At 40.8% G+C, this 22039-nt stretch overlaps 1 protein-coding gene across 2 annotated transcripts in view; it reads left to right on the top strand.

Annotated features, from left to right (window-relative positions):
* LOC124795486 (claspin) overlaps positions 1 to 22039 on the top strand; it is a 181777-nt gene that overhangs the window by 56855 nt on the left and 102883 nt on the right. For both annotated transcript variants that reach the window (XM_047259532.1, XM_047259533.1), the window contains exons 5-7: positions 11398 to 12747; positions 15292 to 15518; positions 16788 to 17135. In XM_047259532.1, the coding sequence (XP_047115488.1) occupies positions 11398 to 12747; positions 15292 to 15518; positions 16788 to 17135 (1925 nt within the window). The remainder of the gene's footprint in view (positions 1 to 11397; positions 12748 to 15291; positions 15519 to 16787; positions 17136 to 22039) is intronic.

Raw genomic sequence — 22039 nt, 5'->3', positions numbered from 1 at the left:
TGAGGTGGAATCCTCCCACACATCAGTCAGGGGCCTGAAGATGATTTAATAAATTGCCAAAACTGGTAACCAAATAAAATAAGTTTGGACATTAGATGGCTGAAAGGTGTTTGATTCGACATCCTGTAGTGAACAGATGGGTCCTGAAACATCTCTGAAAAAATGGACATACAGAGAATTGACACATTTGTTATTTTCAGTGCATGACAATGGCATACCATTCAAAATAAGCAATCTTTGCTCAACAGTTGTGCAAAATTTCATCATTGTAATACAGGGTGTCTCATGAAAGATGCCTAGGAGGGATTGCACAAGTCACTTGGAATGGCCACCGGCTGCTGCTGATGCATCTGCCAGCTGCAGCAGCACTTGACTCTTGGACACTAATCTGTTGGTAGTCGATTGTGCACGTGCTTCCTCTGAATTAATCATAAACAGAATAGGCATTAGATTAACTTAAACTCACCTTTATTTACAGTGTGCGCTCAAAACAATGTCCCTCTGTAGGAAGAGCAGCCTGACATTTCCTGAACACATTAGCAAACGCTTGATGAATTTCGGATGCCAAAATCTGGGAAATGATCAGCTGAACCTGTCTTCCAACTATGCTAGTGTGTGGGGATTGGTTGTATACACTTAGTTTTTTAATATTCCCCGAAGATAAAAATTACACAGATTTAGATCTGGAGAATGAGGAGACCAGTCAATTATCTTATCAAAAACATTTCCTATTACTGTCATAGAACCATTGGCAGTGTGGGTCTTGCATTGTACTGCATGAAATAACCGCATATCTTTTCACTAGGTGTTAGTCTTCAGGGGGGGGGGGGGGGGGGGAGGGGGAAGAATGCAGTATATTGTTCACATACCTCTCGGAATGTATTGTTTCATGTAAAAAGTTTGGTCTAATAATTCTTCTTGCATTAATTGCACCCCACGCTCCTTTTTCGTGTCGTGCAGAGGTTGTTGATGAATTCATGAGGATTCTCGGAGCTCCAGTGTTGAGTGCTCTGAGAATTTATGTATCCTGACAAATACAGCCATACTGTATCGGAAACAAGCATCTCAGGCACAGACTGTAATAGCCAGTAGCAATAATGAGCTTGAGCAACAGTATCTGAGTTCCTCAGTTGATGTGCTACTGTTCTTTTGTATGGTTTCATTTTCAGTTTGTGCAAAGATCTACGAGCAGATGGTCTTGACACACCAATATAAAGTACCAAATTGCATGGAGATTTTCTCAGATGTCTTTTCAGGGACCCCCTGTCTCATCTAATTTATTTTTGGTTAAAACACTAGGTTCTAGGTTATCTATCTTTATTTGTGTATCACAGATCTGGTCTCTTGAAATTCCTTCTCCAATGTACGTATCGTTGAATCATTGGCAACTTGCATACCGGGAAATTTTCATTTGAATTCAAGCCGACATTCCACATATGATTCTGTTTTTCCATAGTTCATCAAAAGAAACATTCATTGAACCTTAATTGAAACCCTCAGCTGCCAACAGGTGTTGCTGATATACCTCAATGGGGACAGCTGAAAATTTGTGCCCCCAACCGGGACTCGAACCCAGGATCTCCTGCTTACTGGTCTCTTGCTTATGGACATCATTGGTATCTGTTCTTTCGGAACAGTTACTATCTTCATATAGTTAAAAGCTACCCGGCCATTGACCTTCTTCTGTGCAAATGCGCACACTTTGCCTTAGTTGGAGTGAGTAATGAGTGAATGGGCAAATATCCTTTAGGAACATTACGAATGTAGGTTGTGGACAGTTGGGAATGTGGGTTTCACCGGAAGCATGCAAGGGATAAGTCCCTGCAGTCACGCTATCCTCTATGCCCTCGGTGGATCAGATGGGTAGAGCGTCTGCCATGTAAGCAGGAGATCCCGGGTTTGAGTCCTGGTCGGGGCACACATTTTCAGCTGTCCCCATTGAGTTATATCAACAACACCTGTTGGCAGCTGAGGGTTTCGATTAATTATCATTTCTTTCTAGAAAAGTTGCATGGTCATCATTGGTATCTGTTCTTTCAGAACAGTTACTATCTTCATATTCATTGATCTTTCATGTTTACCATACTGAATGGAAACTTGCCAGAAAGCTCAAAACACCCAAACACTCAATTGCAGAGTATAGAAGACATGCTTATGGTATTTCTGTCTGAGGACCGGGCCCAGCAACATATGGGCAGAGAAAGCCCCTGACTTGGTGCAGTTGCAGTAAGAATGTCTAGCAACAATATTTGTAGTGATTAAACTTGACAAAAAACTCAAAATAAGCCAGTACACTCAATCGCACAGTGTAGGGGGCACATGCAAAGTGTTGGTGTGCGAGAACTACACATAGCAACAACCAGCAGATGCAGTGGAAACCGCTGGCAAACCTGCCGCGCAAGCTGTAGTCCTCTCCTGGATGTCTTTCGTGAGACACCGTGTACTATGCCAGTGGTATGTGTATATTTTGTCATGCATTTCAGTCTTCAGCTGTATACGTCAACATTACTGTTACCTACTTGCCCTCCATTGGTTGCTTGTTGTGGTCTTTTCTCATCTCTTGGAATACAGCAAAAAAATCCTTGGTCTGTCTACCATGCTTGCACCAATACTTTGAGAGATGAATAATTGGCACTGATAGTTTAGGTGGGCATACGGCAATGTTGCAGTCGTCTTAACAACCTGTCCAACAGGAAATAAGGGACCTTTTTCCCTTCCCTTTTCATATTATTCTCTCACCAAACACACTTGAATTTGTGGTCCTGGCTGTGTAACACACTTTTCTCTTACTCTGTTTCACTTTGCTTCTTATATCTGTACAAGGAAATGAAAGTTTTGCATTTGCGACCGAGGGGGGAGGGGGGGGGGGCAGCTCACCACGATGTATCTACCCAGGTAGGCGGGTATAGTAATATGTTTATTACATCTAATGAATAAAATACAACACAGTTAGTTCCTTGACACACGAGTCCACACTATTTAGTTGGCTAAAGGGCAACACTAACAACACACTGGAATGTTCTTGATTGAAGGTCTGTCATTAATGTTGAAGTCCTGTGAGGTGCTGAACTTGTGGACAGTTGAAGACGAGATCCAGTGAGGCATGAGCTCGATGACAACTGATATAAGGTGCAGCAAGGCATGAACTCAAGGATGGCACAGACGAACTCCTGCAAGGCGATTGCTTGAGTATAAATGCCGATTGATGGCCTGTAGAGTATGCCTGGTGTAAGCCCAGAGCATGAGCGAGAGCTGAGGGAGAACTCTGATTGGTGGGCTGCTAAGCAAAGCTGAAGTAAGCCAGGAGTGTTCATTGGCTGCAGAGTAACCAGGCTGCACACTAAATACCTGCCTGGTACAAGGATACAAGTGCAGCATTAGCAGACACATGACTTCATGGAAGAAAAGCAGTGCCCACAATTACGAGGTGCGACAATAAAGTAATGAGACTGAGTTCTGTGCAAGATGTGGCAACAGTGCAGGCTTTGACCTTGGTCTATAAGCTCCCTTTAGTCTAAGCGGCATATCGATGCAACTGCTCAGTCGTGAGTTGTTAATGTGTGTTTGTGTCTCTTGTCACGGAAATGGAACCGCATAATATTGTGCAATGGTACGCCATTTCTTTTTGCGTTAAATTGGGTGAAAACGCAACGACAACTTATGGTAAGCTTCAGAAGGCTTCTGGAGAGGAGGTTATGTCAAGAGCTCAAGTTTTTCGTTGGCATAAAATGTTTAGTGAAGGCAGAATGAATGTTGAAGATGAAGACTGCAGTGGATGACCATCAACGTCACAGACGGATGTCAACTTGGCCAGGGTGCATGAACTCGTACGATCTGATCGAAGATTATCCTTGAAAATGTTTGCAGAAGAACTGAACATCAATCGAGAAATGGTTCGTCTAATAAGAACAGAAGATCTTGGTATGAGATAGAGTTGTGCAAAAATGATCCGCAAAAATGTCACACCGCAACAGCGAGAAACACAGAAAAATGTGGCAGCTGATCTGTTAAAGCAAATGGAAATCAATCCAGAATTGTTGAGCCGTGTTATCACTACTGGTGATGAAAGTGTTTTTTTTTTTTTTTTTTTTTTTTTCCCCAGTTCGATCCAGAGACAAAACGCCAAAGTTCGCAATGGTGCTCAAAGGGATCACCCAGACCAAAAAAGTTTGCATGTCAAAGTCAAAAGTGAAATGCATTCTTGTGTGCTTCTTTGATTCCAAGGGAATTGTTGATAAATAGTGGGTGCCTCCTGGACAAACAGTTAACCAATATTACTACAAAGAAATTTTAGAAAGACTTCGTAAAAGAGTTCTTTGTGTCCATGCCAACATTGGTGATAATTTGATTCTGCATCATGATAATGCACCATCCCATACTGCTTTGTCAGTACAGCAATTTTTAACCTCAAAACAAATTTCAGTACTACCAGTACTTATTCACCAGATATCGCTCTGTGCGACTTTTTTCTATTTCCAAGTGCCAAATCGGCAGTCAAGGGACACCATTTTCAAACAGCACAAGATGTCCGAAAAGCTGTGATGAGGGTCTTGGAGGATATTTCAGAAGGTGAGTTCCAGAAAAGTTGCCATCAATGGCAGAAGCTCTGGAAAAAGTGTGTGCAATCAGAAGGGAACTACTTTGAAGGAGACAACACTAAACTTGACTAAAACAGTAAGCAACACTTTTTTTCACATCAGTCTCATTACTTTATTGTCGCACCTCATATAGCGCCATTTACTGTGATACACGTGGTGCTATAGATGAAGCTGGCACCCTGTGGTATTGTGATGGCTGCTGGAGGTTAGGTTGAAAATAAAAGGTTGTGGTTGTGTCTTTGCCATACTGCTGCCATTGAACTCCAGAGGGCCATGTAGCTAGTGGACGTGGAAGTGTAACAGATTGCTTAATATGTTTTACTTTGATCTTTCAATCAAATGAATGATATCCACAGTTTTTAAAAGGATGTTCATGTTATTTTAGTAGACTTGTGTGACCTGCTTTCTGTGTGCAGAATTTTTGGTATTCTTTGTGCGTGTACCACGCGCTGTGGTGAACACAGCATATCTGTGGAATGGGGTGATGAACAGTGATGTTATGGTGCATTGAGGCTGCCAGTGCAGTGAGCGATTACTCCATGATGCAGATATCCTGCCTAGGTGATACCAGGTGTACCGGTGTGAAATGAGCGTTTTTTGTGAAAATGAAACAATAATTTTGAATTGAAAAGTAAAAAAAATTATTCAAAGTACTGACCATTGATTTCTATACATTTTGACCATCTTTCTGGCAATTTGTGGACACTACGCCTATAGAAATCTTCGTCTTTTGAAGCAAACCAATCAGACACCCAATTTTTGACTTCTTCGTAGGAATCGAAGTGTTCCTCAGCCAATGCGTTTCCCATTGATGAAAACAAATGGTAGTCAGAAGGGGCCAAGTCTGGTGAATATGGCGGGTGGGGTAGCAGCTCCCAGCCACGTGTTTTGATTACATCCTGAACCAGTTTTGCTTTGTGTGCAGGTGCATTATCACGTAAAAAAATTACTTTGCCATGTCTTCTGGCCCATTCTGGTCTTTTTTTGATCAATGCATAGCTCAAGTTGATCATTTGTTGTCTGTAGCGATTAGTATTCACAGTTTCACCGGGCTTTAGAAGCTCATGATACACCACACCTTTCTAATCCCACCAAACACAGAGCATTGTCTTCTTGCCGAATGATCTGGTTTTGCAGTCGATGTTGATGGTTGTTCCAGATTAACCCATGATTTTTCCCGTTTAGGGTTCTTAAAATAAATCCATTTTTCATCGCCAGTAACAATTCGATGCAAAATTGATTTTCTTTCATGTCTTTGAAGCAAAATTTGACAAATGGTTTTTCGGTTTTCCATCTCTCTTTCATTCAATTCATGTGGCACCCATTTTCCACACTTTTGGATCTTTCCCATAGCTTTCAAACGGCCAGAAATTGTTTGTTGTGCAACATTTAGCATTGCTTCCATTTTCTTCTGACTCAAAGCATCATCTTCATCCAATATTGCTTGCAATTCAGCGTCTTCGAACTTTTTTGGTGGTCTTCCACATTCTTCATTTCTTACATCAAAATTATTATTTCTGAACCGTTGAAACCATCTTTTGCATGTTGCTTCTGATAGAGGATGATAACCATTTGCCTCAACAAGCATACGATGCGACACTGCAGCACTTTTTTTTAAATGAAAACAAAAAATTAATGCTTTCCACAAATCATCACTTTCTGGTACAAAATTCGACATTGTTAACGCGATCAAAACATATGATGTTGTTTGTTGCATGACTTGATGTAAACTAAATATCTTTGACAGGTGTCATACCAACCAAACAAACAAAAAATTAAGGCTCGTTCACAACAAATGTTCCCTATCGACACATTTGTATCTTAACGCTCATTTCATAACAGTACACCTGGTATACTCCGTTTTGTGGAACCGCCGGGAGTTAGAGACATTGCTGTTGCTGTCTCAGTGAAGTTAATCGTTGGTTGGCACTTCTGATGATGTACAAGAGAGTTTGTAATTGAAAATTCTGTGTAGCTTGAAGTTGTAAGCAACTATTAAATGCAGTGTACATTTTGTAACTGGAGTGTAATATAAATATTGCAGAGAAGAAGAGTTTGAGAGCATTAAATAGTAGATCTTTTTTTAAGTAAGTTTTAGGGGTGATACAGCTGTTGCAGCGGGGAAAAAGGACTTTGAAGCCAAAGTATCTGGGCAATGGTTACTTCCACAACTGGTTTCAAGTGCAGGATGGTAAAATTGAGAATTGATGGCAGCTGTAAACTATACGTATGCAAACAGACCATATGAACATATCACATAGTTGCTGTAGCCCACAGAATGTGCCTGTATGGTTAGTGATATATGTAACATGAGGCAGCCTGAGAGGAAACAATAACTCACCTCCCATAAGAAAGAAGGGGAGGAGCCATCTTGGAGACCATGTGACAGCTGCATTGAGGAGGGCTCCCGGGGCTGGGAAAGTGATCCCTGGGATGGGCGATTGCAAAACCAAATGAGAGCAACTGCCGAATAGAAGCATGGGGCAGCAGAACGGCCACAGTGTGGTGAGGATGCTGGAGAATGCCAATGTAAACTTGATACCCTCACTAGGTGAGGATGCTGGAGAGCGCCGATGAAGACTTGATACCCACACTATCAGCAAGTGAGGTCACTGAGAAGCCTCTGACAGAGTGAGGGTAGATGCATTGAATGTGTCACATTTGATGCGATATCCACAGCCTTAAGGGGAAGGTCCCAGGAGGACTGGAGATGTGGGTAGAGCCTTGGCGATGTATGAGAAAGAAGACTCTACCAAGGGTAAGAGAGCAGTAGGTGAGAATCCTTGGGGAACTGGCACAGGAATTACTGACTGTCAGTTTGATCCGTGCGCGCAGTGGGTGCAGGAAGAGAGGCAGAAAGTGAGACCAAAGGAATGGAAGAAATGGGGGGTACCATGGCAGCAAGTGTCTGTGGCCATTGGGCGACGGGCTTAGCTGGAGCAGCAGTGGCTGGAGACTTGTCAGAACATATGAGTGATGTCAGAAGGCACAGGACGATATGGCTTCTCCTCGGGTGCGAACCTGGCACCAGTATGTTGTAAGAATGGACTACTTTCACATTCTGTTTGAGGAGCCTCAGCATCAGGTCATGCTGAAAGTGTTGTTGCTGTACCCGGAGCTGTAACTTCTGCTTGCATTGCAGAACTGGTGGATCCATGGGTCACTATGAAGTGGAAAGAGAAAGCATCACAAGTGTAAGAATGTCCGATAGCCACTTTTGCATTTGGGACCGAGGGGGAAAACATGACCCAGTGGATGTAATCGGGAGCAATGATATGTTTGTTAACTCTAATGAACAAAATACACACAGCACAATTTATTGGGACCTAAATCTGCATTACTTGGTTGCACTGGAACATTTTTGACTGGATGTGTATCACTGACATTGCAATCCAGCGTGACAGTCTGCTCATGGACTGTTGAAGGTGAGGTCCAGTGAGATGGTGAGTTCAAGGACAGTCGAAGATGAGGTCCTGCGAGGCGTGAGATCGAAGACGGCAGAGATGAAATTCCGGGAGATGATGATTTTGACAGTGAATTCTGGTAGGTGGCTACTAAGCATGGCCGGTGTAAGTCTGGAATGTTCACGAGAGCTGAGTGATAACTTTGATTGATAGGCTGCTAAGCATGGACATCACAAGCCCGGAATGTGCATTGGCTGTAGAGTGAGTGGGTGGTACCCTAAATACCTGTTTGATGCAAGGATACACGTGTGGCATTCAGGAGGAACGTGAATTCTCAGAAGAGAAATGGGTCTGCAATTCAGTGCTGTTTACTATGGTATGTGCATTGCTGTGTGGCAGCTGCTGGAGGTTGGGTTGAAAACAACTCTGCATAGTTGTGTCAATGCCAGACTGTTTTAATCTATCTCCAGGGCCATGAAGCTAGATGACCTGAGCTGCAGCTGCCAGGAGTTCACACCTGCAAGGTTGGTGGCGTGTTGCAGGTAGCAGTCTGAGAAGAGATAATAGAAAGAATAGATGGAATGTTAATAGATGTGTGTTGTGCGTATCAGGGCACATTCCTACAGCACTTAAGTTTAGTATTTCCCATAGAAAAACAAGTGTAAAATTGGAAGGAGGAAGAGTAATTACTGGGAGTAAAGTATTTTGTGCTAGGAGGGGAGAGCTCTAACAGATTCAGAGGTCAAGTTGTAATCAAAACTTGAAACTCCAGTACCATCAGTGTTCTAAAAGCCTCTAGTCTGCTATTGAAAAACAAAAGTTGTGCACTATCTTCAAAAAAATAAAATGCAAAAATCACTTGGCACATTATTAAACAAGAAACAAAAATGAAACAAAAAAAAAATAAATAAAAAATAAAATTAAGATCTGGGTGAAACCAAGCCCTTAGAAAATATATCTTGTAGAAATGATGACACTTTGAAATAATTGACCACTAAACAAAACAATTATTTCCTCACTGCGGCTGCAAACATTACTCCCAGTAATAAACTGCTAAATAAAGATTATTTGTGCAGTATATTGGTGCAAGTATAACATGCAGCACTGACAGATATTTGTTTCAAAAACTGTAATTCTTATGGAGATTACAAAATTCATCAGGTGGCTAAAAGGTATTAAATTGCTAGCTATGATGAAAATTTTAAAGTCTCATGCTGATTTGATGGGACTACCCTTAAGTTACATTTGTAAACCATCAGTGATTCGCGGCATATTTCCTGACACACTTAAATATTCTGTTGTAACTAGAGGTAATCAAATCTTCTCTAATTACTGACCCACTTACCTCATTCCAGCTTTCTCAGGTGTTTGAGAAAGTGGCCTACATTGTTAGAATACTGACTCATTCATCTGATCAGAACTTGTTAACTGCCTGTCACTTTATCTTTTCTTTCATAAGTATTCTTCAACATATAATGTGTCACAAATGGTGTGCCGGCAGAGCTAAACAGGAAAAATTATATCCTTAATATATTTTGTGAATTTGCCAAAACCTTTGATTTTGCGCCTAAAAAATTTTCCTGGGTAAACTAAAGTGTTATGGCATTGATGCATCACTTTTTGCAAATGGTTTCTTACTATCGTAACAAAAAGCAGTGGGTCAGCCTATGAGACTGTTTCACAGGTAAGAAACTGTCCTCAGAACAGGGAGACATAGCATGAGGGGGCCCTTGAGGATCTGGATCAATTATTGTTTCTCATTTACAAAAATGATCTTTCAATGTATTTAAAGGATGGTTCTGAAACTATAATTTTTGTTAATGTTAAGAGGCATATCAGTCAAGGGTCCAAACTCGACCATACCAGACATGGTCCACATGATAACTGAATAGAGTAAACGGTTCACAGTTCTGAGTCTCAGTCTCATTAAGACTCATTGTTTGATTTCAAACAAGCAAAAATTAATTGCTAGTACCAGAAGTAGATTATAAGTCCTACAATAAATGGAGCAAACTGTGTAAAATTCTTTGTGTCTTCCTGTATAACTAGTTAAAATGGAGTCAGTACATAGATAAACTAATCACAAGGGTCAGTTCAGCATGTTTTGTCCTTTGAAGTCTCTCACTTTGTGTTGACTTGAAAACAAGAGTGTTGTCAGATTTTGTATATTTCTACTTCTTGTTGTCTTGTAGAATTATCTTCTGAGCAGTGCATCATGAGTAAATAAAATGTTTATCCAGCAGAAGCAAACAGTAAGGAAATTATATAAAGCAGATAACCACATGTTCTGCAGAGACCCTTTTAAGGATCTTGAAATTCTTTACTGACAAAATAGAAAACATTGTTTCAGCTGAGTTGTGATTTATACTATTGCAATCAAACACACACAAACAATTTTAATGGAGACATAGCCTGTGTGTCTGCAGTTCAGAGTGTGTGTAACAAGCTCCCATCAAATGAAAAGCAAGAAATTGAAAATCTGCTAATTCAAAAGAAAATTAAAAGTGTACCTCATTAGCTACTACAAATTATATGGATACCTAAATTTTTTGGATTGAAAAAGTTCTGTTAGCTTCATGACAAATAATAGCGTTCATTGTAAAGCTGTGTGACAAGCAGTAGTGCACCGTAAACAGGCCTCTGTTGTTACAGATGTAAGTATTGTATTTTAAAAATACCAAGTAAGTATTAAGTTACCAATGGGAGAGAAATAGCAGCTATGTAATGTACTTGAGGAAACAGCAGCTTTTTTCAGAGTATTCTGTCTAATTTACTTGGCTCACATTTTGCCAAGGCTGTTTAGAGAACAGTGCAGAAGTTTTTAGATGAAAAGCCCTAACACATCCTCCATACATTCCCAATCTCTTCCCATGGGATTTCTGTATTGTGGGAGCCCTGAAGAAAGACATTTGTGGCCTTTGGTTTGATTCAGATGGAGAGATGCATGCCTGGGTACAGTCATGGTGACTGTCTTGTCTCTCACTAGGATAAAGGTATTATCAGATATGGCGATTACTTTTGACATAATGAACAGTTTACTTACTTTTTTCCAGCAATTTCATTTTCATTTTACTGCCACTTATGAGTTCTGTGTGTAATCCTGCTTATGGATGCACAAGTTCTCATTGTGTTTTTTCTACATTTTTCCTCATTTTTTGTCTGCATCCACAGTGTAACAATATCCACTTTCAGAACTCTGTCTGAAAGGTACCTTTAAACAAAGTTGTGTCTTTGTCAAACTGTGAACTATTGAGTTTTACTCCGTTGTGATCAGAACCTTGCTGTTTGACAGTTGTAATGTCTTTATTTTCCATTGTGCATGATGAGGTTTTCAGGACTGTGGTGAACACGTTTGTTTCATTTTTTAAATTGTAATTTGTCTTGCTCTTTTGCAGGAAAGATCTTGAAGAGAGAGAGAAAGAGGCTGAAGTTTTTTATAAATCTGAATCAGATGATTCTGACAGTGATACTAGCAATAAGGTACTTGATGAACAACCCAAGGTGTCTGATCTAAGTAATTCAGGTGAAAATTTTTCTGATAAAGGAGTTTCCATATCCTCACAAATTGCAAATGATGTTACTTCATCAAACATACTAGTTACACAAACTGGGCAAGTTGATGATGAAAATACTGATCAATCTGATACAAACTGTAGTGTTAAGCAAAATGGACTGGAGTGTGATCAAATGCCAACCAGTGCAGAGAAGTCATCTGCTACATATGACACTGACAGTGCCCAATCTCATGAAATTAGTAAAGATCATTCAGATGTCAGGAGTGCAGATAAAAAAAGTAATGTTGTCAGCAACCCAAATATCACTTCTGATAGTAAATGTACACTACACAACAAGGCAGGGAGTGAGGTGACAAATAAAACTGTAGGTTGTGGCATGATATGTGATGATAATGCTTGTGATTCTACTGTAGATGACCACACAGTGAGTTATTCAGAAAATGTTTCAATGCTGGATGTATTTAACATAGGTTCACAGGATTTAGTCTTGCATTACACTGTAAGTGACACAGTTGATTTGTGTCAAGACAAGGACGTAATGTCAGAAACACTGGGGCCACCCTTGAATTCAAGTGACGTTACATCTGAGCCAGAGACAAAAACTGAAACTAAGCTATCTGCAACAGAAATACAGAAAAGTTCTGATAATAGTTCAGTATCCACATCTGGAGCTCCGAAGTCAGACACAGAAGGGATTTTACCGAATTCTTCCCATGAATCTAGAAAAGTGTGTCCAGATCTAGAGGCGTCAATTGCAGAGGGTTCTGTTAGTAATACTTCTCCAGATAATTGTGCAAAAGCCAGTGAAAGTGTCAAGGAACTAGGAGGTGCAAGGACCAGTGAAATTGAGACTAATGGTTTGACCAGTGTTACAAATCTACATAAGCAGGATAATGACCCTTTTAAAAGTACTATAAATATCGAGGTGGCAAACACAGAAATTATGGATAGCATTAAGAGCAATAATGATGTGGCAGACAATTGTGGCAGCAAAGATGCTTCACATGAAGCAGTAAGAGCTTGTACTTCAAATAAATCTAAAAATGTGAAATTTCAGAGCAGGATTAATACATTCTTTAAACCACAACTCAAAGGGGATCCTGATGAGATTATTGATTTGGATGCATGTGTTACAAAAACTCCCAGTGGTGTCAATGCACTTATCGAGAGGTTTATTAAACATTCGGCTGCCAAGAAGAAACCTGTTAACAAGAAAAATTTGGAAGTCAGGTAAGGATCTCTGCATGTTTAACAAGCTTTAGTCTGTGTAAGAGTAATATTTATGGTTGTTACAGTAATGGAAATTCCAGTATGGAAACAGTAAACAAAAACAATCAAAGAAAACCACGTACCTGCAACATGTTGATGCTTACACGAACACACAATTGTTTAAGAATGGTTGCTAGGGAAAATGGATGAGGCATGTTAGTAGGGTGAGGAGGGCTTGGGGTGGATGAAATGAGATATGAGGAGTAAATAAGGGATAGGGAAGCATTTGAAGGCATGCTAGATGAAGATGTGATTCTCAGTGGTGGTGGGAAACTCAGGATTAAATAAGGTAACAATCGCAAAACTGCATGGGTAGATCATGAGAGTGAGAAGTGTGGAGGAAGAAAGAGTGCAGTAGTGGGACAGTGGAGGAATGGAATGGCATATGACTGGAAAAGAAAGGGTAAGGCAATGGAGTAGGAAGAGATTAGCTGAAGACTAGATCTTCTGAAGTTGTAGGCAAGAGGGATTACTGGAACAATGTGGTGGAGGGGCAATTACCTTTGTAGTATGGAAGAACTGGTGTTGGGTTTGGAAGGTTTCAGAATCTGTATGACATGGCTTATTGAGCCATCTGTTGAAGCAATTGCTGGTGTGGTGTTCACTAATCTTGTTGATGACTTGGTTGTTAGGCATTTGATGGTATTTTCTGTGTAGACATCCAGCGTAAGACACTGATTGTGCTTCTCTTGGCACTTTCTCCTTTGATTGGGTAGGTAGTTTCTGTAACTGATTGGAAGCACTGTAATTGGACTGAAGTGGATGGTGATGAGTTTAGTATATGGAACAGGCCTTGGTGGGTCTTGATATTTCATAGGTTGGGTGGATGGTGAGTTATTACTTTGAGGGATGAGAGGAGCCATTAATCAACCTGGGGCTCTTTGGAAGATCTGTTTAAATTTTTCAGTACCTGGATGACATAGGGAGTAGTGGTTGGTGGCTGGTTCATGGTTTGTTGGTTTTAGCGCAAGAAGTTATGTGGAAAACCATATTCTAGACCAAATGAGCAGTGTATAGGCTGCATTTAACGGCTTTGGCAAGATTAATATCATGTTTGTATAACTCCTATTTCCCACTGCAGATAAGATGCATATGGGCACTGAGCCTGTTGGTGAGTCCCTTTTGGTGTGGGATGGGTGACATTGTTGGTGGTTGAGGCATTTGATTGGAACAGAAGTTTTTATGGAGCCATCTGATAGGTGGATATCAGCTTCTACATGGTGAACTCAATTTGACAGTATGTGTGAAAGAGCAGAGGGTATTCTTGCCATGGGACCAGATCATGAAGATGTCCACAAGTCAGCACAGCTTGCAGATTAAGATATTAAATATGTTAGTAACATTTCATGTATGAGGCCTGCTAACAGATTGTCACATGAGTATTTTCAGAGTACTGTGGATTTGCTTGTAGATTTAGTTTCAAAGGATACACAATAATGGCTCAGAATGTGTTTGGCTAAACGATTTCGCCAGGAGGTGGTTGGTTTCATATCAGAATGGTGCTGTGACAAGTTGTGTTGTATGGCTGCTAGAACACAAAGGATGTTGGTATACAGTGACACAGTGTCCAGTTGACACAGTGTCCAGTTAAAAACAGTAAATTAGAATGGTCCAGGAACTGTGAAAAACTGGAGAAGAAAGTAATAAGTATCATGGATGTATGAATGAAGACTACGGCATGAGGTTGAAAGTAATGGTCAGCCACAGCCCAGAATAGTTTTTTGGAAGTATTGTGATTAGCCACAATAGGAGTAACCTGTGAAGTTGGGTTTGTGAGCTTTGACAGCAGATACAAAGTTGGTGTAAGGTGAGAGTTGCCTGTGTGAAGAGGAAATGGATTCAGGTGTCAGATGGATCTAAGTTTTGGGTGATGTTGGATTTCTGGGATGTGATATTATTGTTAGTGGAGGAGTCAGAAAACTTACAGAGCTTCTCACTCACATAGTCACTGAGTTCCATAAAGTTGGTGATGTAGTTTTTGATAGGGGGGGGGGGGGGCAAACAATTATATCAGTATCGGTTTTAATTTAAGGTGATGTTCAGTAGCTGTGGTGTTGGGCTCACTAAGACTGTATATGAAGAAGAAAGGTGTAGCCACATTGAAGGTGAGAAATTCTTTGGAAGATTATCAGAGTGCTTTTGTGGAAATGGAGGGGGAAACATTATTGCAAGGAGATTGGAAGTATTAAAGACAATATTTATTGGTCTCCTTGGGCTGGAAGTAGCCAGTAGGGTTGATGGTGAATAAATGTTTCGTCAGAAGAGAACAGGAGAAGGAAAGTAGGCTTCTAAGAAGTCCATCATGGTTAAATCTAGGTTTGATTCTTAAGCTGAGGCCTTTTAAAAGGAGTGAGACTCCTGTAGGGGTCTTGTAGGAAAATATTTAAGTACCTTTTATCTAATTACCATGTTGTTAATGCTGAAATATATTAATTATTGGTGCAAAAAATTGAATGAGCTCATTCTCAAGTAGTACAATGCTCTTATGAGATTTTTATCTGACAGTGTTTCAAGTGTGGAAAAAAGTGAAAATGGAGAGGAAAACGTAGTGAAAGAGGTTTTAACAGTACCATTAGATGAAGAGGCACCTGAAGATCCTGAATTAGCCAAACCGGGTGCCAAACTCTTGCGACTGAAGGAAGAGCTCCAACAAAAAATGGCACGGCAGAGAGAAGAGGAATGGTTGAAGAAGCAGCAGGAATTTAAAATGGATAATGAAGAAGACATTGATGGTTTGTTCTTTCAGTGATAGCTTATTTGTTCCCTCTCTTTTAAAGTAACATGAGTTTCTTTACTTAGTTTCTTTACTTTGATTGTGTTGTCCTGTATGTCAGTAGCACTAAGTAAAGCTTGTTCCAATAAGCATTCTCTACTAATATTTTTGTTATAAGCGATGCAGCAGCTGTAATGAACGGGAATGTGTTTTTGAAGTTTTCGGGGATGACATACTAAGATATATTATTGTGCCAGAAAATTGCTAAGCAAATAAGGATATGCATGAGTGTAATGAACTTACAACATATATTAGGTACATGTCAATACACAAATGCTAATATTACATAATTGTATACATCATATCATTGACTAAAGGATTTCAGTTAATTGCTCATATAGTGCAGTTAGAACCTCTAAATGTTATGGTATGGGAACAGAAATGGCCTGGATAAATTTGAGAGGAATCTCCCAGCATGAGATTTTTATTTCAGTTCATAAAGCGTCTACAGTAATTGCTGAAAGCCTGACAAATAAGTTGTCCGCCATCTCTACTCCAGCCATTTTTAGCAGGTGACATGTCAGGTAAAAGTGCAGACCAGCAATGCAGTGTTACTCATCTTTCTTTGAAGAAGTTTACACATTCCACGCCACATGTCAATGGGCATTGTTGTGCTGAAATGTGCACGTGAAGCTGCTCAAAGGATGGGTAGCATCTCTCGCCCTAAAACCTTCTCATTGTAGCAGTTGGCCTACTGAGTGCCCTGAATACGTAGTTAAGAGTGCATGTTGCATTCAGTGCCACATCAAACCGTTACACTTTACTTGTCTATAGTCACAATTATTCATTGTTGTTAGGATCTCCTTCCAGTCCCCCAATTGCCCCAATATTTAAAGTTTTTTGATATAAGTGAAGTTGGTGTGCAAGTGCTATATAAAATAAAATAAACTCAACTTGTAGAAAGTAACCTTGCATGAGGTATATGCTCACCCCTGCCCATGGACCCTCAGCTGAGGCATTCAACGGAGTATACAATGACCTGACTGCTCACTCCTAACCACATCTGCCTGCAGTCACCAGGCCGCCTCCATGTGAGCAATCAAGCTGGAAAGCTTGGTCTGGAGTACTAACACTTATGCTACCGCACTGTTTTACACGTCATTTCCATTGGCTTTTGTTTGGGCCTTTATTTCTGACTGCTGGAGTTTTCTTAAATATTTGTGTTTATTGTCTCAAACCAATTTATATTTTCTAAGTTAATGGTAAGCATTATCTTGTCTGTTTGCAGATGAAAAGAGTGACTGTGGTATGTTTGATGAAGATGATGATGCTGAAGAACCACTTACTGAATCAGAATCTGAGGAGGAGGAAGAAGAGGAAGAAAATACAAAGGTTGTGCGGAAGAAAACTATAAAGAATAAATTTTTGGATGACGAAGCTGAAGTATCTGGTGACGATGAGGATTATGAGGAGGATGAGGATGATGATGATGGTGGTGGTGATGATTCTGATGCTAACCAAGAAGAAGAAGAGGAAGATGATGATAATAGTAGTACTGAGGACAGTGAATTACGCAAGAAAAACTGTGGTGAAGAACCAGATAAAAAGGAAGTTACAGACGAAAATGCTACTGAAGGTATAAAACTATTGTGCATATTCCATACTTAATTCTCAACAGACGTTATTAATTGCTCAGTTTTATGGCCAAAGTAATAATTTGTGATGGAATAGTACTGGATTGGATACAAAGAATTGTAAGGCATTGAGCATTCAAAAGGCCGATAAACAAGATCGGTAAACTTTGCTGAGACATTCAAATAATGTCTTCCTTCAGGGCTAAAACGTGCGAGCGCGCGCGCTCACACACACACACACACACACACACACACACACACACGCATCTACATAGTGCCGACTGTATGCACAATGCTGTAATTGCAGTTCGGGAGGTCAGGTGGACTGGGTGCGTTAAGGGTTGTGTGGGATGGGTAATTGGAGAGAGAAGTGAGAGGCAGGAGGAGAGATTGGGGGTGGGTGGCTAGTTGCTCGGAGGGACGCACCCAGGTTGCTGGCTAGTAATGCAGGAGGGAGGAGTAACAGGTGTACAGGTCACCTTCACAAGCAGGTGCTACGTACCAAACCTAGTCATCAGACAGATTTCTCATGCCTTATTCTCACACACTCCTAATCTTCCTACCACTTCCCAAGAGTAGTCTACAAAGGAGTACTCTCATCATCATCTAGTATCATCCTAGAATGGAACAACTGAACCACATCCTTCACCAGGGCTTTGATAAACTATCATCAGGCTTGTAAATGAGGGACATCCTACCCAAGATCCTTCCTACCCATCCTAATGTGGTACTCTTATCGCCCACCCAACCTACATGACATCCTACTCCATTCCGATGCACTCCCACTCTCAACTCCTTGCCACAGGAATTGTATCCCCGTGGAAGACCCACATGCAAGACCTGCTCAATCCAACAACTGACTACTTGGTACTCATGCTCCTCAGCTTGGAAAAGGATTGATTCTGAAAGCTAGCAAGTTTTTTTATTTATTTTTTCATCCCCCCCCTCCCCCCTCCTGTCGACGACATGATGCTTCTGCTATTCGTGAGTGGTCTCCTTTACACCAAATTATGTACACCCTTAAGGAATTAGGATATTTCTCACCTGAACTGTTTATGCAGACTATGTCTGTAGTTCCAACTCAGCGGTGCACCTCTCATTAAAGTGCAAGAAGTGCAAGTGACTGACTTATTCGGCATTTTCAAAATAAATACTTGTGAAAATATAATGAAAGGATTGATGTCAAGGAAGTCCAAGGTGTCTCACAGAATAAAAGAGTGACTGTCAACAAGTGATGCATTTCTGTGATAAGTGTTTGCTTATATTTTACTGCTCCTGGAAACGACAACATATGCAAGGATATATTGATGTTTGAAATAACATTGTTAGAAATACAGGCCTGAGGTTATAAACTGGAGAAATACGTAACAATTCTGAAAGTTTCTTGTAGTGTGTCAATGTATTAAATAAAAAAATCAAGATACAGAAAATTCATACAGATGAAATGAGCTCCCAAAAAATGCAAAGTTCACATTATTGGCCTGTTGAGATGGTCTCATTGTAAAGAAATATGCAATATTCTGAAAGTGCATAGCTGTCTGAATAGAGTAAGTTCTGCTTACAAAGAGGACGACACCTGTTCACATTGTCACATCACTCATTGTGTTGGCAGTATGTTGATTCCACAGCCTTCGATGGCTGAAGAAGATGGAGTTTTAGCGTCAATACATTAAGAAACCTAATTGCTTCTTTTGATGTTATAACATTTCTGCTGGTGGCTTTAACTTCATATGAGGTAGCAGAAGGGGTAAGACAGTGGATCCGCATCGAGAACAATAATATGGAAAAAATAGATTACTATTATCTACATAGAGGGGGCAGTGGGTCGCAGGCAGGTAAAATGAAAAAGGCTGCTATAATATTGAGCTTTCTGATACAGTGCTTCTGAAATAAAAGCACTTAAACGTTCATACAAACTCACATACATGCTCATGGCCAGTGTCTCTAGGCACTGGAGCACGACTGTGATTGCATCTGACTTGAATAGCACAACTCCAACCCCTTGCCTCATAGATCATATTCCTGCAATAGACTTAGGTGCAAAACTTGTCCCATTAAGTCCTCCCACTACCATCTGCTCCAGTCCTGTCACAGGCAACTCCAGCCACATCAAATGCAGGTCTATCTGTGAAAGCAGACATATGATCCTCAAACTAAGCTGCAACCACTGCACTGCTGTCTACGTGGGCATGACAACTAACAAGCTGTTTGTCCTCATGTTTGGCAATTGCCAGACTGTGGCCAAGAAATGGTTAGACTACCTAACTGCTGAACAAGCTGCCCAACACAATGTGCTTAACTTTAATGACTGCTTCACAGCCTGTACCATGTGGATTCTTCCTATCAGCACCAGCTTTTCAGAGGTATGCAGGTAGGAACTCTTCCTACATGTCCTTCGTTCCTGTAAGCCCCCTGGCCACAACCTTCACTGCCCCCTGTCCTCCATGCACGTATCCTCTTCCTGCTCCCTCCATCACCACACACACTTTCTATCCCACCAGTACGCTCCTACTGTTCTTCTCCCCTTCTGTACTTCTGTCCCCTTTCATCCCTTCGTCCCCACCCTCCATCCCCACCCCCCCAGCACAGCTTTCTGACATTGCACCTAGCAGCCCTATCCTGTACCCACCCAGTCTGTTCATGCTCCCATAGGCAGCGTGGCATCTTCCTCTACCCCTCTCCTGCTATCCCTCTCTGTCCTCACCCCATGACCCCTCCTTACTACGACCACCCAACCTAGCAGATTGTTACTTATGTCAGATGCAGTCATAGTCTGGCTCCAGTGCCGGGAGACAGTGGCCATTTGTGTGTATGAGTTGCATTTGTGTGAATGTCTCTCTGTTTTCTGTTTTTGGAAGGACTTTGTCAGAAAGCTTAGTTTGTAGCTGTCTTTTTCGCTGTGCCTGCTTCCGACTCAATGACTCATCTGTGTGGTGAGTAGCAGTCTACCTGTTGCATATTGTTGTTATTCCATCCATGGCTTTCCATTGTTTGATGCACATCAAGAACAGGATTAAATTCTTTTCCAAATAAAGACTCAGGTTTCCTATTCGTTTCCCAGTTCAGAAAGGTAATGTGTGTAAAAACATGTTTGGAAAATTAAAAGTGCACGGACACGATGACGTTTTAGTGTGCTTGATGCTCTGGAGCCATGCCAGTTTTGGGCAGTTGAATGGTTTGTGAGATTCTTGTCATGTAAGCAAGGTAGGCCTCAGCCATGGAACCAATTATATTAGAACCAAGAATCGCATCTGTGTGTCTGCTAACTAAAGTTCAAAAGTCGGTGTAATGCACACACTTTAAAGTCGCAGTTTTAGATGGCAGGTGTTTTTTGAACAGTGGTTGCATCAAATATCAGTAGTGGTCAGGCCTAAACTATCTTGTTTATGATGCTGCCAACCTCTGTATGTAGCTACACGGTAGCCATTACCAAATGCGTTGTATTGTGAGCTGCCTGTTGTTTTCTTTTCTTGCACTGAAACGAGTGAAGAGACAAATCCTGGTCCATCACAGAGTTAAATTACAACTATTACAACACCAGAATGGATCGGCAGTCACTATGACCGTATATCAGTTCTGCTAATGCAGTTACACAGAATGTGGGTGTTTGCTGGGTGCCTATTCCTCGGTCATCTGGCAATCGTAATGCTAGCTTGTTTATGCTCGCAGCTTACTGCCAGTTTATAGCGACCACACGCTGTACTATAGTGACCAGAAAACTAAAGCTGTTAACATATTTCGCCTATGCCAAAAGTCTTTCCCTATATGTGAACAGAGTTATTTTCAGTTCTTCCGTCCCCTTACCCATTCTGTCTGTAACATTGTCAAGCATGGCTTGCATGGCTATGAATGCTTGTGAAAGGCTGAAATCTATATTTTTCAGATATTGTAATTATCAAACTGGGTGGCAAAAGGAAAAATAGTGTTGGGGAACAACTTAAATCGGAGAAGCACTTTTTGCACCAATGGGAAAACACTACAGCTGCTCAACAGAAACAATCATTTGTTGAAAGCTTAAATAGAGCCAAAAGAACAAAATGAGGAAGAACCATTCTGGACAAATCTACTGAAATTTTATGAAAAGCAAACGCCCTTGTGAGAAAGATTCCCAATCATCACTTTATAAACAGTCAGTTCCAAAGTACTAGGGCATTGTCATCATGCAAATAGCTTGAAAACCTTTAAATTTGTAGTCTAATCATTTACAACTAAACAAAAATTTAGATGTGAATTTTGCCAGAAATAGATACGTGTTCAGGTGCCTATTTAAGGGTTTAATGAATCTGTCTTTGTGCTCCACTTTTGCCAGGAATTCTTTTATGGCCGTGTGTGTTCATAGCGACTAAAAGCTTCATTAGTTGTTCATGTACCGGGTGGAGTTAAGTATGCTGACCTCATTCCAAGTGCTGCAGTGTGGCCTGTATTCATTGCAAGACACTGAAACATTGTAGGTATATTCATTAATCTATGCGCTCGCAGAATATGCTCGAAAAAATAAATAGTTTTTCCTTCTGCCACTAGGTGAAAATACGGTGCTGTAAGCAGTCAGAATGTGGTGTGGGGGCAGGAAAAAGGGAGGACCGATCAAACAGTGATAATGGTGGTTTTGGCACGTTTGGTAGGATGTGGTCACAAGTTGCAACACATATTCAGTATGGTCTTCCGACTCTGCAACATGCTGCATCTGTAACATGGCATGGTTGACAGTTGCTTGCAGCACATCTAGTGTAATTAGAGTAATATGTAATCGTTTGCTGTCTTTTAGATCAGGGAGAGTCCGGATACATCCCTGATAGACATGATCGTCCGGGTAGGCCTAAAACCAAAAATCACATTAATTTAGGTCAGGGGATCTAGAAGGTCACATATCTTGAAATTGCCTAGAGATGATGTGGTTATTACTGAA

The sequence above is a fragment of the Schistocerca piceifrons genome, chromosome 4 (assembly GCF_021461385.2).
Source record: "Schistocerca piceifrons isolate TAMUIC-IGC-003096 chromosome 4, iqSchPice1.1, whole genome shotgun sequence".
NCBI lineage: Eukaryota > Metazoa > Arthropoda > Insecta > Orthoptera > Acrididae > Schistocerca > Schistocerca piceifrons.
This window is presented reverse-complemented; position numbering and strand designations above follow the sequence as displayed.